The 11,826-nt window shown below is 42.8% G+C and overlaps 1 protein-coding gene across 1 annotated transcript in view; it reads right to left on the reverse strand.

Moving 5' to 3' along the window:
- Positions 1-11,826, reverse strand: part of ATP7B (ATPase copper transporting beta) — a 49,269-nt gene that overhangs the window by 16,519 nt on the left and 20,924 nt on the right. The window contains exons 6-14 of the mRNA XM_019529987.1: positions 9,838-9,914; positions 8,254-8,422; positions 6,236-6,469; positions 5,932-6,023; positions 5,657-5,784; positions 2,034-2,188; positions 1,695-1,829; positions 844-1,038; positions 556-738 (exon numbers count right to left, since the gene is read on the reverse strand). Of these exons, the coding sequence (XP_019385532.1) occupies positions 556-738; positions 844-1,038; positions 1,695-1,829; positions 2,034-2,188; positions 5,657-5,784; positions 5,932-6,023; positions 6,236-6,469; positions 8,254-8,422; positions 9,838-9,914 (1,368 nt within the window). The remainder of the gene's footprint in view (positions 1-555; positions 739-843; positions 1,039-1,694; positions 1,830-2,033; positions 2,189-5,656; positions 5,785-5,931; positions 6,024-6,235; positions 6,470-8,253; positions 8,423-9,837; positions 9,915-11,826) is intronic.

The following is an 11,826-nucleotide window of genomic DNA, read 5'->3' on the forward strand; positions in this document are numbered from 1 at the left end:
AGGCTCCTACCCTGGGGGGTTTTAAGAGGAGGTTAGATGAACACCTTGCTGGGGTCGTTTGACCCCAGTACTCTTTCCTGACATGGCAGGGGCCCGGACTAGATGATCTGCTCAGGTCCCTTCCAACCCTAGAAACTATGAAACTATAAGATGTCATAGAGCTAATGTTTGTCACTTGGATCAAGCAAAGAGCTGGCACACACACTCACTCCACAGCCAGGGCTGAAAGCCACAAGAGAGCCTCTCCTGAAAGATTTAGACTAAAAAGTCTAAAAATTCAGACTTTGGATTCTCACTTCTCAGTCCTGATTATGGAGCGGGTCTGATTGTCAGCAACAAAAGCAGCACTTTGCTTGATCTTAGTGACAAACATTAGCTCTGTGACATATTGTGTAGAATCTCAGTTGAAACCACTTTTCTGGAATCTTGTAATTAACCTAGATCAAGCTGGGCAATTAGGCAGGTCTTGTAAAATTGGGCCTATTGGACTGCACTAATTAATTCAGTGCAGTATACCCCTGAGCAGTATCTACAACAACTTTTTTAAAGCAGTACCTCTTTGCAGTATTTAGTAATAGCCATTCCCAAGGGATGCTCACTGTTGGCCTCTGCAGTGCCCACAACTGCAAGAACCACCTTGAGAGACAGGGTATCCGTGTCCCCTAGCAGAAGCACTCTCATGACTTTAGGAACTCCATGGGTGATGGTCCCCGTTTTATCAAACATCACAGTCTTTATCTGAAAGAAATGTATTGTGCTTGATTAATACATATAATGTGAAAGCCATGCACAGCCAACTTGAACATGGCAGTAAAAACAATGTTTCAGGAAGGAGATATTAACCTTGTGGGCCATCTCCAGAGGTTTTCCACCTTTGATAAGAATACCATTTTGAGCAGCCACTCCTGTGCCCACCATAACTGCTGTTGGAGTGGCCAGGCCCAAGGAACAGGGGCATGCAATGCACAGCACAGTGATAGAAGTTTGGAATGCAAACCTGATGATTATTTCAGCTTTAGAGATGTTTTTGCTCCGATGCTGCAAAAAGGAAAGAAAAAGTGTCTGCTGAAAAAGCTAATAAAGGACAGAAAAGGCACAGATGACAAGTCCCCATAATGGCAAATCCATCACTTTCACATTTCTCTGACTTACTTATAACCCACAAATCCACCTTCAAAATGAATAAGTAATGTAAATGGAAAATCACTGTCTTGCAGACTAGCTCCCATGCATTCGCATTACCTACCATGTTCTGCCCTCCCCACTCCTGAATGAGTAAGCTGTCTTTGGGATGCACAGCTTCCCACAAGCTAGGAGTCTGGCAGATACACTTGACACTTTCCAAACATGATTAAGCTGCTAGTCATCTTTCTAAAGCCAAACAAAACACTTGGCAACAGAAACAGGGATATGCATATGTGCTTTTGGTCAGTACTTTCTCTGCTCCCTGAAATCCAGTCACTGGACAATATTCATTCTCATGAAAAGCCACTGATTTCAGTTTTGTTAGAAACCCTTGCAGAGCTGGCATGGCAATTTGGGCCAGTGGAACTTATCTACACTGTTGAGAACCCTTATATGTTCCCGGGACAAGGGTGCTTACCACCCTCAGTATCAGGCTGTCTGGGAAAGCACATAAAACACATTAATTACTTAATTTAAGAACATATATTGGTACTAATAAAGCTACTTACTGGGAAGAATTTCTGAACAACATCGAAATTGATAAAGCCTATTGCAATCCACACAATCAACGTTACTGTTGAAATAATGATGATAAATGGAACAAAATAGCCACTAAACTTATCAGCCAGTTGCTGAATTGGTGCCTATAACAAAAGAGATTTAAAATTGTTTTAGGAATGAGTTATGAAAGGTAAGCGGAGGCAGGATGTAAAGAAAAACCTTAGAATCTAACACTTTTCATTTTTCTTCTCAATTCTATTGTAAAATCAGTAATATACAAATGTCACAAAAAAGGGAAGCCTTCTTGATTTCTCCTCAGTCAAAAAATGTAAGATTTTAATTTTTACCTTGGACATCTGAGCTTCTTCCACCAATTTTACAATTTGTGCCAGGGTAGTGTCAGGGCCAACATGAGTTGCCTTAACAAGAACAGAGCCATGTGCATTTATAGATCCTGCAATCACTGTGCTGCCAGGTTTTTTAGTGACAGGCATGGCCTCCCCTAAGGGGAAAAGAAATATAAACAACAGGGTTAAGAAACTATCTAAATAAACCATGTGTGGGAACAGCTGTGTAAGAAGAGCTAGCAGACTGCATGCTGGCTAACTAGTCAACATTTTGAATTGCAATTTGAAAAAAAAATAAAAAAATTAAATGCTGTTTCCAATAGAAACCTTCTGTAAGTTGCATTATATTTCAGGGAAATGTTCTGCATGTTCTATTTCACAGCAGCCACCCAGGCAACTGCCCACTGTCTCTTTCTTCCACCTTGTTCCAGGTTCAAGAGTTTCATTCTCTCTTCTCTAAAGGCCTGATACAAAGCTGTTTGGAGGTCCATCCCTTTGATTCCAACAGACTTTGGTAGAATCCATAAACTGCAACCTATCATTTAGTTTTAGAGCCTGGAATAAATCCCTGTATACTTGAAAAGTCTCTGTTCTCAACCTGCCAAAGATCAGAATCAGCAGATGTTTAACATGAACTGTTTGCCTTGAAACAAAGGAGAGCTTTTAGGCAGAATCCTATTTCACTTAATATGCCCAAGTGGTACTTACCCAGGTGCACAACTTCCCTTTTTGGTACCCGCACAGTTTCTGATCTTACTCGTGCGCAGCGTGGATTCACAAGCTTCCACATAACTACCTAGCATGTTCAATAGGCTACACAGAGTCATATACCCACATGCCTCAGTGAGCTTAAGTCCCAAAATTGTACGGAGAAAGAAAATGGGGGCCCTCCCACCTTTTCACCCCGACAGCCTTGTTGTTACTGCACTCACCCAAGAAGCAGAAGACCCAGATTCTAGGCCCTTCAACCTCCCTGCAGTGTTTGAAGCTATTGTTTTCCAACCTCTTATTGCAGTGCTTTAACCATTATCCTGTCCTCTTTTCAGTCCTCCTTTTGAATCTAGCCCTTTAGGAAGCCAACAGAGACACACTGGGACAAGGAGTAAGAAAACAAGCTAGAGGTTGCATGCCCTAGTGCTCCCCTGAAGGGGAAAGGGGCTGTTCCCCTGAAGGGGAGAGGGTCCGGGGCTCCTTGCTACCAACAGGGTAGACACTTCCCATTCCTTTCCATGCATTTTATATAATGATTATTAAAGACCAGGCTCAAGTTTGCACCATATATACCTCTTCCTCCCAGATCCCAAGGTTTTTGCCTAGCTACAGCTTGGGGACTTATGCCCTGACACGCATGTACAGAGCTGTGTAGCTGCCTGGCCAGAGTGCAGCCTACTGTGCATCTTCAGTTACCATATAGATATTTGTGTCTCCACACTGCAGATGGAACATGATCATCGACTGTGCAAATGCCAAAAAGGGCTGCAAAAAACAGTTGGATAACTATCACTGGCGCACATAAAGTGTTCTCCTGAATGTTCTTTTTAATCATGTGCCTCAACTAACGAATCACTCACTCCACACATTCTTATTCAGCATGGCGAGGCTCATTTTATATTAGAAATCACAGAAAATGAGGCTTGGAAGGGACCTCAGGAAGTCACGTAGTCCAACCCTCTGTTAAAATCAAGGCCATCACCAACTAAATCACCCCAGCCAAGGTTTTGTCTAGCCAAGCCTTAAAAACTTGCAAGGATGGAGCTTCCACCACCTCTCTGTGTCTTACTATCATCCACTATACTATCTGTGTCTACCTCTTCCAGTGTCTTACTATCCTCCTGGTGAGAAAATTCTTTCCAATATCCAACCTAAACTTCCCTTGCTGCAACTTGAGACCATTGCTCCTTGTTCTGTCAAGCTAGTATGTTCATACTAGCTGATATTATGCATTATTATGCTGCAACAAGTCCATGACTACACTGGACACCACTACGCAGCAGGACTACTCTGAACCTCAACAGATTAGCGGGGAGGGAATTCAGATATTCCTGTTCCAGCACTGTAGGCTCCTGCTCCATGAGTTAAAGGAAAATTCTCATTAGCCACTCCCCTCCAAGCACCAAAACTGCAAGTTGCCCTGGCCATTGTGCACAGCACACAGGGGGAACACGAAGGCCTCCTTGACTCCTTACCTACTTCCCACCACAAAACCTCAAAAGAGCCAAGAACAAACTGCTTCCCTTAAAGCTGCTACAAGACAAAGAACCTCAAAACTCCATTACTTCTGTATCTAAGAGCAAGCTGACTAATTTTGTGCGTCTTACAACAGAAACTAGAGAAACTGCAAAACTTTGGAAAGCTCCCATGCTCACACTGGCTCTCAATTTACTGCAGCATACCACAATTTGCATTTCTTAAAATATTTGTCCATGCAAAACTGTGTCCTATTCTCTCAAAATGGAAAACTGCCCCCCCCCAATCAAATAAAAAACAGACGAGCCAATAAACTTCTAGGTTTTATTTCTTTTAGCGCACTTATAACAGGATCCAGACTGAAAGTAAATAAAAATCACAGCTTTCCTTTAGAAAATTTCCCCAAAGTGGAAGCAATTCCAGTGGACCTAGCCAGCATCAAGATCCAAGACTCTCCCTTCTGCCCTGGTCCTTTACTAACTGCCTGAGATTTTCCTTAACAATTACCACACCACGTGCCTCCTAACAGACTTGTGAAATTGTCCTATTCACCAGTGAAGAAGTAGTTCTAAAACTGCACTATTTTTGCAAAACATGTTCCAAAGAAAACTTTCCCCATGTCCCCCCATCACCCTCTAGAGCCAAGATGATGGTATCTAGACCTCACCAAACCTGAAGTTTTAGCAAAGCTAGAGGGTTTACAGAAGTAGCTGACCAACAGGTTTGATCTAGCGCCCAGATAGACAAAAAAGCAGGTCCAGCTAATAGCCAGACTCCATTTCCCAGCAGCCCTTGCCCATGTCGCTGCAGCCAGTTTCCACAGAAACCCTAGGAGCAGTGGTGCTATGACAGCACGGGGCCCAGGTTTCCACAGAGACCAGCCCCAGCAGCACTGGCAGGGCACGTGGCTGGGTGGGGAGCTGCTCCAGGGCCAGAGCTAGGATCTTGCAGTGGTGACAGCATGGTTCAGAGCCGGAGCAGAGCCATGATCTGCTGCCTGCATGCCCCTGCCTGGGGACAGTATCCATGGAAACTGTGGCCCCACGCTGTCACAGTGCCACCACTCCTAGGATCTCCAGGGAAAATGACCACAGCAACACGGACACGGGCTGCTGGGAAATGGAGTCCACCATGGGGCCAACCAGCCCACTGGCCAGACTTTGCCCATCCCTGACATAGAGGCAAATAATCCAGAGGCATACAATCTGACCTTCCTCAAAGCTCAGGGGTATTCAGACACAGGGTTTTGACTCAACTTGGTAGAGATGTAAAGGTCAGTCACAAAGTCTGCTCCTGGATCAGAGCTCTCCTAAAAGCTAGATTTGGTTTTGGTTCAGGCCCCCTCTCCAGTCAGGAAAAAATTGAAGAATAAAGCTTGAATTGTTTATGAAGTATACCAGCCAGCAGCTAATTCCTGCTAACATGAAGGGAATTACCAGTAATAAGAGATTCATCTGCCATAGAGGTGCCTTCAATAACTTTTCCATCAACTGGGAACTTTCCACCAGGAACAACCTTTACAATGTCACCCCGCTGAACCAACTCAACAGGCACCTGTTCTTCCCTGTAAAAGGCACACACACAAATAGAAGAGTTCAATCATTTAATCCAGAGCCAGTTCATAGAACTAAAGATGTTTCTACCATTAAAGGCATCAGGTCTACTCAGTATATCCCAGCAAGCTGAAGGGCTTTTTGTGAATAGCATATACCTGATGACAGAGTGGTTGGGTCCAAGAGTCACCACAGTAGCTTCTGTAGCTTGAAGAGATATTAGTTTAGCAAGTGCTTCCGATGTTTTACTCTATGAGACAGAGATAAACGCTTGAGATGTTAACTAGACATTTGTGCATTTAACTTAACCGCCTGTGATTCTTTAAACATTTGTGGTATCTTCTACAATGCATTCCTGACATAGCTCGAACAAAATGCATCTCAAGCAGCTTCTGGTCACAGGAAGGTCATATCAGTTTCACTGTTAAATGCACTCAAGTGTTTAACAAGGAAACCAGTTACCTTTGCTATGTGTTCCAGCCATCTCCCAAGAGCAATGAAGACAAATAGCATGGGTGGTGTGTCAAAGAACGTGATGGGGCTTTGCTCTGCCTTTTCAGCCATAGCTACTATTAAGATCACACAAGAGTATATATAAGCAATTGTTGTGGCCAGCACTATGAGTACATCCATATTAGCTGTTCTGTGCTTCAGTGATTTGTAAGCTTGCACATAGAAATACCATCCACCAAGGAACTGTTGACAAGAGGATGTAAAAATGCAAGTTAATCAGTAGTAAGAAGTAGGACATATTTAGTACAGTCTGCAAACAGAAGAAGATAATAAGCCTGATTCTGCTGTGTTTTAACGGTGGTGTGCCTCCCACAGAGCTGTTTTATACTTACATAGTAAACTCTCTGAGAAGAGCTTGGGCTCCTGCTATGAAACTGAACATGATTTTTTTCCCCTGGAACATGGCATGGATAACTAAAGGACCTCACTGGACATTTTTTTTTAATTAAAGTAAATTTTCTTAATTATGTTTCAAAGTGTTGATGTACTAGTATTTATCCATGACGTAGCATGCTGCCATTTTGTTTTGTATTTGTCAGCATAGTAGATAGGGTCTCTGGTCATAGAATAGATGCCATGTGCTACCAGTGGAGCAATTTGATTTACAGTGTATGGGAGATGGTATTAAATCAACTTAAGTGAAAAATGCTCTGAATACATAAAGGTAGCTATGCTGTGGAAGTACTGAGAGGAATGTTTTTAAAAACTTCGCTAAAACTGATTAGCATAGCATATATGGCATAACATAGCATCGCACAGCATAACAAAAAAATTCACTCATGTAAGCCTGATTGATTGCTTGGTTAATGCCAGTTTAACAGTGCTATTTTATCAGATATACATGTTATCAGATATACACAGTGAGATGGATTCAGTCTAATAAGGCTTTACTGTCTCCTAACTTTTTATTAAAAAATTATTAAAAACTGTATAAGAATATGATAAGAGAAAAGTAACAACGTCACTGTTCAGCCAGCTTTCTTCCCCATACCACTCACCTCTTCTATCAGTTGCATCTTTCCCCCATCTCCCTTCTCTGTCCCGCTATCTTACTTCGATTTCCTTCACCCTCTCATTGCTCCATGTTGCACCCATACCCCATCTTTAACCTCTCACTTCAAATATTTAATTATCAAAATATCCCTCTGAGCTAAGGATTATTATTTTCTCTTTATTACAGTGAAGTGGAAACCAAATTATGAAAGGTGATGGGACTTCTATATGACCACTCAGCAATACGGTGACCAAGTCAGGATTAAAAAATCAGGTCCTCATGTGTCTTCTAACATTATGGTCATCCCTCACAGTTACTTTTTATCCTCTCTTGCCATCTGACATCTGTTTAAACCAAGGGTACCCAAGCCCAGCCCACAGGCCAGATCTACCTCCAACATCACATCATCCAGCCCTTGGGGAGCCCCATGGGCTGTAGCCCTGCCAACTGGATTGGGTGTGCAGGGTGGCATGCCAGAATGTGGGAATGAGCTGAGGCAGCACAGGCTTCCAAGGCCCAGTCCTGGCTTGCAAGGCCAGGTAGAGGTGATATGGGGCCAGACAGAGGCAGTGTGAGGGGCTGGGGCATGGGACTGAGTTGAGGCAGTGGCACAGGGCCTTGTGTCTTTATCCTGGTGTGCAGGGCCAGCCAAGGCCACATGGGGCCCAATCTGTACATGCAGGCCCTATACTGCACACAAAATCTGATCCAGCCCATGGATCAGCCCTACACCACTCATCTGGCTTGCGGAGCCAAAGACTTGAGCATCACTGGTTTAGACTGAACACTGTGGGGAGAGTTTGTTTGATTGATTAATCAATAATCAAGGCCAGCTTATAAATACCACTTTAGCAAATATACATACAGTGGGATGGATTCAGTCCAACCAGGCTTTACTGTCTCCCAACTTTTTATTAGATGAGATTATATCAAGAAAAACTAAAAAGAACATGTTCAAGAAATGTGTACTTACTTGAACAAAAGTGCACAAGACAAAGAAGAGAAGATTTAAGAGAGACAATCCAGGAATGAGATTCTGTTCCAGGACCCCAGATCCTTGGCCAGCCGGTATTAACATATAAATCATTAAGATTAAGACAGGTATACCAAATATTAAGCTCCACAAGAAAGACTTTCTCCATCTGAAAGGCAGAAGATGTGAATCCATGGTGTTAGCCTGCTCTGGGAATCTGAAGGCCATACACTGCAATCACACAGCTCTCATTGTAGTGAGGGCACTCATCCCTGGGCAGAAATTGGCCAAGACCCAGGTCTGCATCCTACTGCTTATGAGTAAGAACATAGGACTGGAAGGGGCCTCCTGGACTATTGGGTTAATTCCCCTGCATTTACAGGCCATTTTTAACCAAGGCATCCCCAAAACTTACACACAATAACAAGGCACAACACATAAATTACTTCCTGACCCCAAATTTGGCCATTAGCACGACCATGAGAACAGCAGGACTCTAGGCAGGAACGTCTGAATTTAAGTACTGAAAGGAATATAAACATACCTCAGTCAGCCTTTGTCCCCACCTTAGCCGTGGCCAATGAATCAATGTACAGGCAGTCCTCAACTTACTATGTTTCGAGTTACAACGTTTTGCACTTACAACATTTATAAATTGACACCCCGTTTCAACTTTATGACATCAGTTTCAACTTTACAACGCTTGATCCAATGCCACACCACACCAAGCGAACAAGTTCGCTGCTTCACCCATCTCCCTGGAGAACATCCTTGGGTACTTTCTTTAAGAAAGCAGACAAGACTCCAGAAAAACCTGCAGACAAGATTCCTGAGAAGATTCCAGCCCAGAACCCTTCAAAAAGTCCAACCAAGAGCCCTTCAAAAAGTTCAGAAAAGTCACTTCAAAGAAGTTCTTCCAAATCAATCTGATTGCTATTTACAATTCAAATACAGTAATGTAGCTATATTACTCATCTGTAATTGAGTACAAAATTCTGGATTATTTTTGGTAAAAATAGGGTATCAGGCCTTGGTTCAGGAACCAATCCCCCATTTATAACATTGTTTCCTATGGGAAAATTGGTTCCAAGTTACAGCTTTTCGACTTAAGATGCTGTTTTCAGGAACCAAGTCAAGCATGTTGTAAGTTTGAGGACTGCATATATCTAAGGTGGTGAAAAAAAACCCAAACCAAACCAAACCGAAGCAAGTAGTATTTGGGACAAAAGGGACGAATTCCCCAACTGATGACAAGCAAAAGCCCTCACGCATGGACTTACCAAATACCTTTCATACCAGAGGTGCTACCTTATCTCCCCAGCCTGGGGACCAGAAACACATGATGCCACATTACACTCACTGAGTTAAACCAGGATTCCCTGTCCAATTCCACTACCCCCATGCATAAATTTATTCAGTTCAAATCTTGAAGCGATTCAAATCCCTAAACTAAGTGAATGTTAAAACAGAATCAGCAGAGGTATAAATTCAATATATGCTGCATAAAAGTATGTCAAAAACTGGATCATGGAAGCAGTGTACTGTTGGACATGTACAGGCCCTCTCCAATACAGCCATACTTACTGTCTTATTTCCTTTTTATGATCCAAGTTATGATCGTTTGGATCCCTCTTGGCCAAGGAAGCCTGAAAGCCGAGGTTCTTTTAATTAAAAATGAAACAAACAAAAAGTATTTGATTAATTGAGATATACAATATATAATGGATGGAAATTTTATCTAAAAGTGAATGCAACTGAAGCCAAAAGAAATGTAAGAACAGGAGACTTGTCCTAGATTATTTTGTTAATTTATGGTTCTGCCAGACTTACAGGACTTCCAACAACATTCTGGAGAAGTCAAATGTTGATCATACACAACTCCTATGCTTAAGCACATGCCCAGTCATAACAAGGAAGACATCCTGAGTTTGATGGTGGTGAGTGCTTCTCAATGGCAGCTGGATTTCCAGTCCTCATAGTAATATACCTCATTAATAAACTAATGAAGGAAATCAGAACCCTTAAAAGGTCATACAGAGGTTTAGAAGGTGTACGGTGGCTTCGTTAAGCTGAAAAAACTTCTCCATGTCACTACAGCACTGCAGATATCTATCAAGCCACAATGGAAAGCAATAAGAAACAGCTTGAGAACATAAAACAATGGACAGCAGCATGTAGGAAAAGCAACAACGCATTAAATCTGTGCAATTCTGCTTGGAACTTCAGAGTGCTACAGGAATATAAACAGTGCAAGCACAGCACATGTACTCTTAGTAACTGGTCAGTGGTGAGAGTCACTTAACAGAGTAACCCTCCATATCTTTTGCCCCTTGCCATTAACACAGCAAGTTACTGAAACTCTACCAATTCTGCCGTTCAGAGCAACTCTGGAAGAACACTCAGAAGCCTAAAACGCAAGTGATAGCTTTCAGCATGGCTTTTGTTCTCCTGGATTACTACCTTCTGCCACGTTGTTCACATGGAGAAGTTACCTTGCCTCCCTGCTAAGATTAAAAAATAAAAGCAACATTAGCACTAGGGGCATCAACACAGTGGTTAATGCTCAACTAACTTTATTCTTTTGAAACAGTCTGACAAACTGCTTTGCTTTAAAAAAAATCTGCTTTGAACAGCCACGGCAGTAAGTGGAAGACATTCTGAAGTGGTGTTTTCCCTGAATTTCTGTCCCTCATTTCACAGCTTCTTTGAAGAGTCTCTAGGTGGCAGGAGAATGCAACTTTTTTTTTCCAGAGGCAGCCAAGTTTTATTGAACTAACTGCAGTGCAAAGGCTTAACTGGCTGTACACATAAAGCAGCAATGTAAGGATATAGGATACCAAGCTGGGGGGTGTAATAGATACCCTGGAAGGTAGGGCTAGGATTTGGGGTGACCTAGACAAATTGGAGGTTTGGGCCAAAAGAAATCTTGTGAGATTCAACAAGGGCAAGTGTAAAGTCCTGCACTTAGGACAGAAGAATCCCATGTACTGGTACAGCCTGGGGACTGACCGGCTAAGTAGCATCTCTTTAAACAAGACCTGGGGGTTACGATGGACAATAAAAGGGATACGAGTCAGCAGTGTGCCTTTGCTGCCAAGAAGGCTAATGGCATACTGGGCTGGATTAGGAGTGTTGCCAGTAGATTGAAGGAGGTCGTTATTCCACTTTATTCTGCACTGGTGAAGCCACATCTGTAGTACGGTGTCCAGTTTTGGGTCCCCCACTACAGAAAGGAAGTGGACAAGTTGAAGAAAGTATAGCAGACACCAACGAAAATGGTTAGGGGGCTGGGACACATGACTTATGAGGAGACGCTGAGGGAACTGGGTTTATTTAGTTTGGAGAAGAAAGAACTGCAACTGAACTCCAAATTTGCAACTGAACTCCAACCAGCTTCGAGCTTCAAGGACAATAAAAAGTCCTTTTTCAGAAATGTGGGGAGCCTGAGGAAAAGCAAGGGCAACACTGGACCTCTGCTGAACCAGATGGGCAACTGACACCCAGGAAAAAGCCAACCTATTAAATGGGTACTTTGCATCGGTCTTTTATCAGTCCCATGGGACGCCCATGCCC

Source organism: Crocodylus porosus, unplaced genomic scaffold, assembly GCF_001723895.1.
Source record: "Crocodylus porosus isolate Cpor-Errol unplaced genomic scaffold, CroPor_comp1, whole genome shotgun sequence".
NCBI classification, from domain to species: Eukaryota; Metazoa; Chordata; order Crocodylia; family Crocodylidae; genus Crocodylus; species Crocodylus porosus.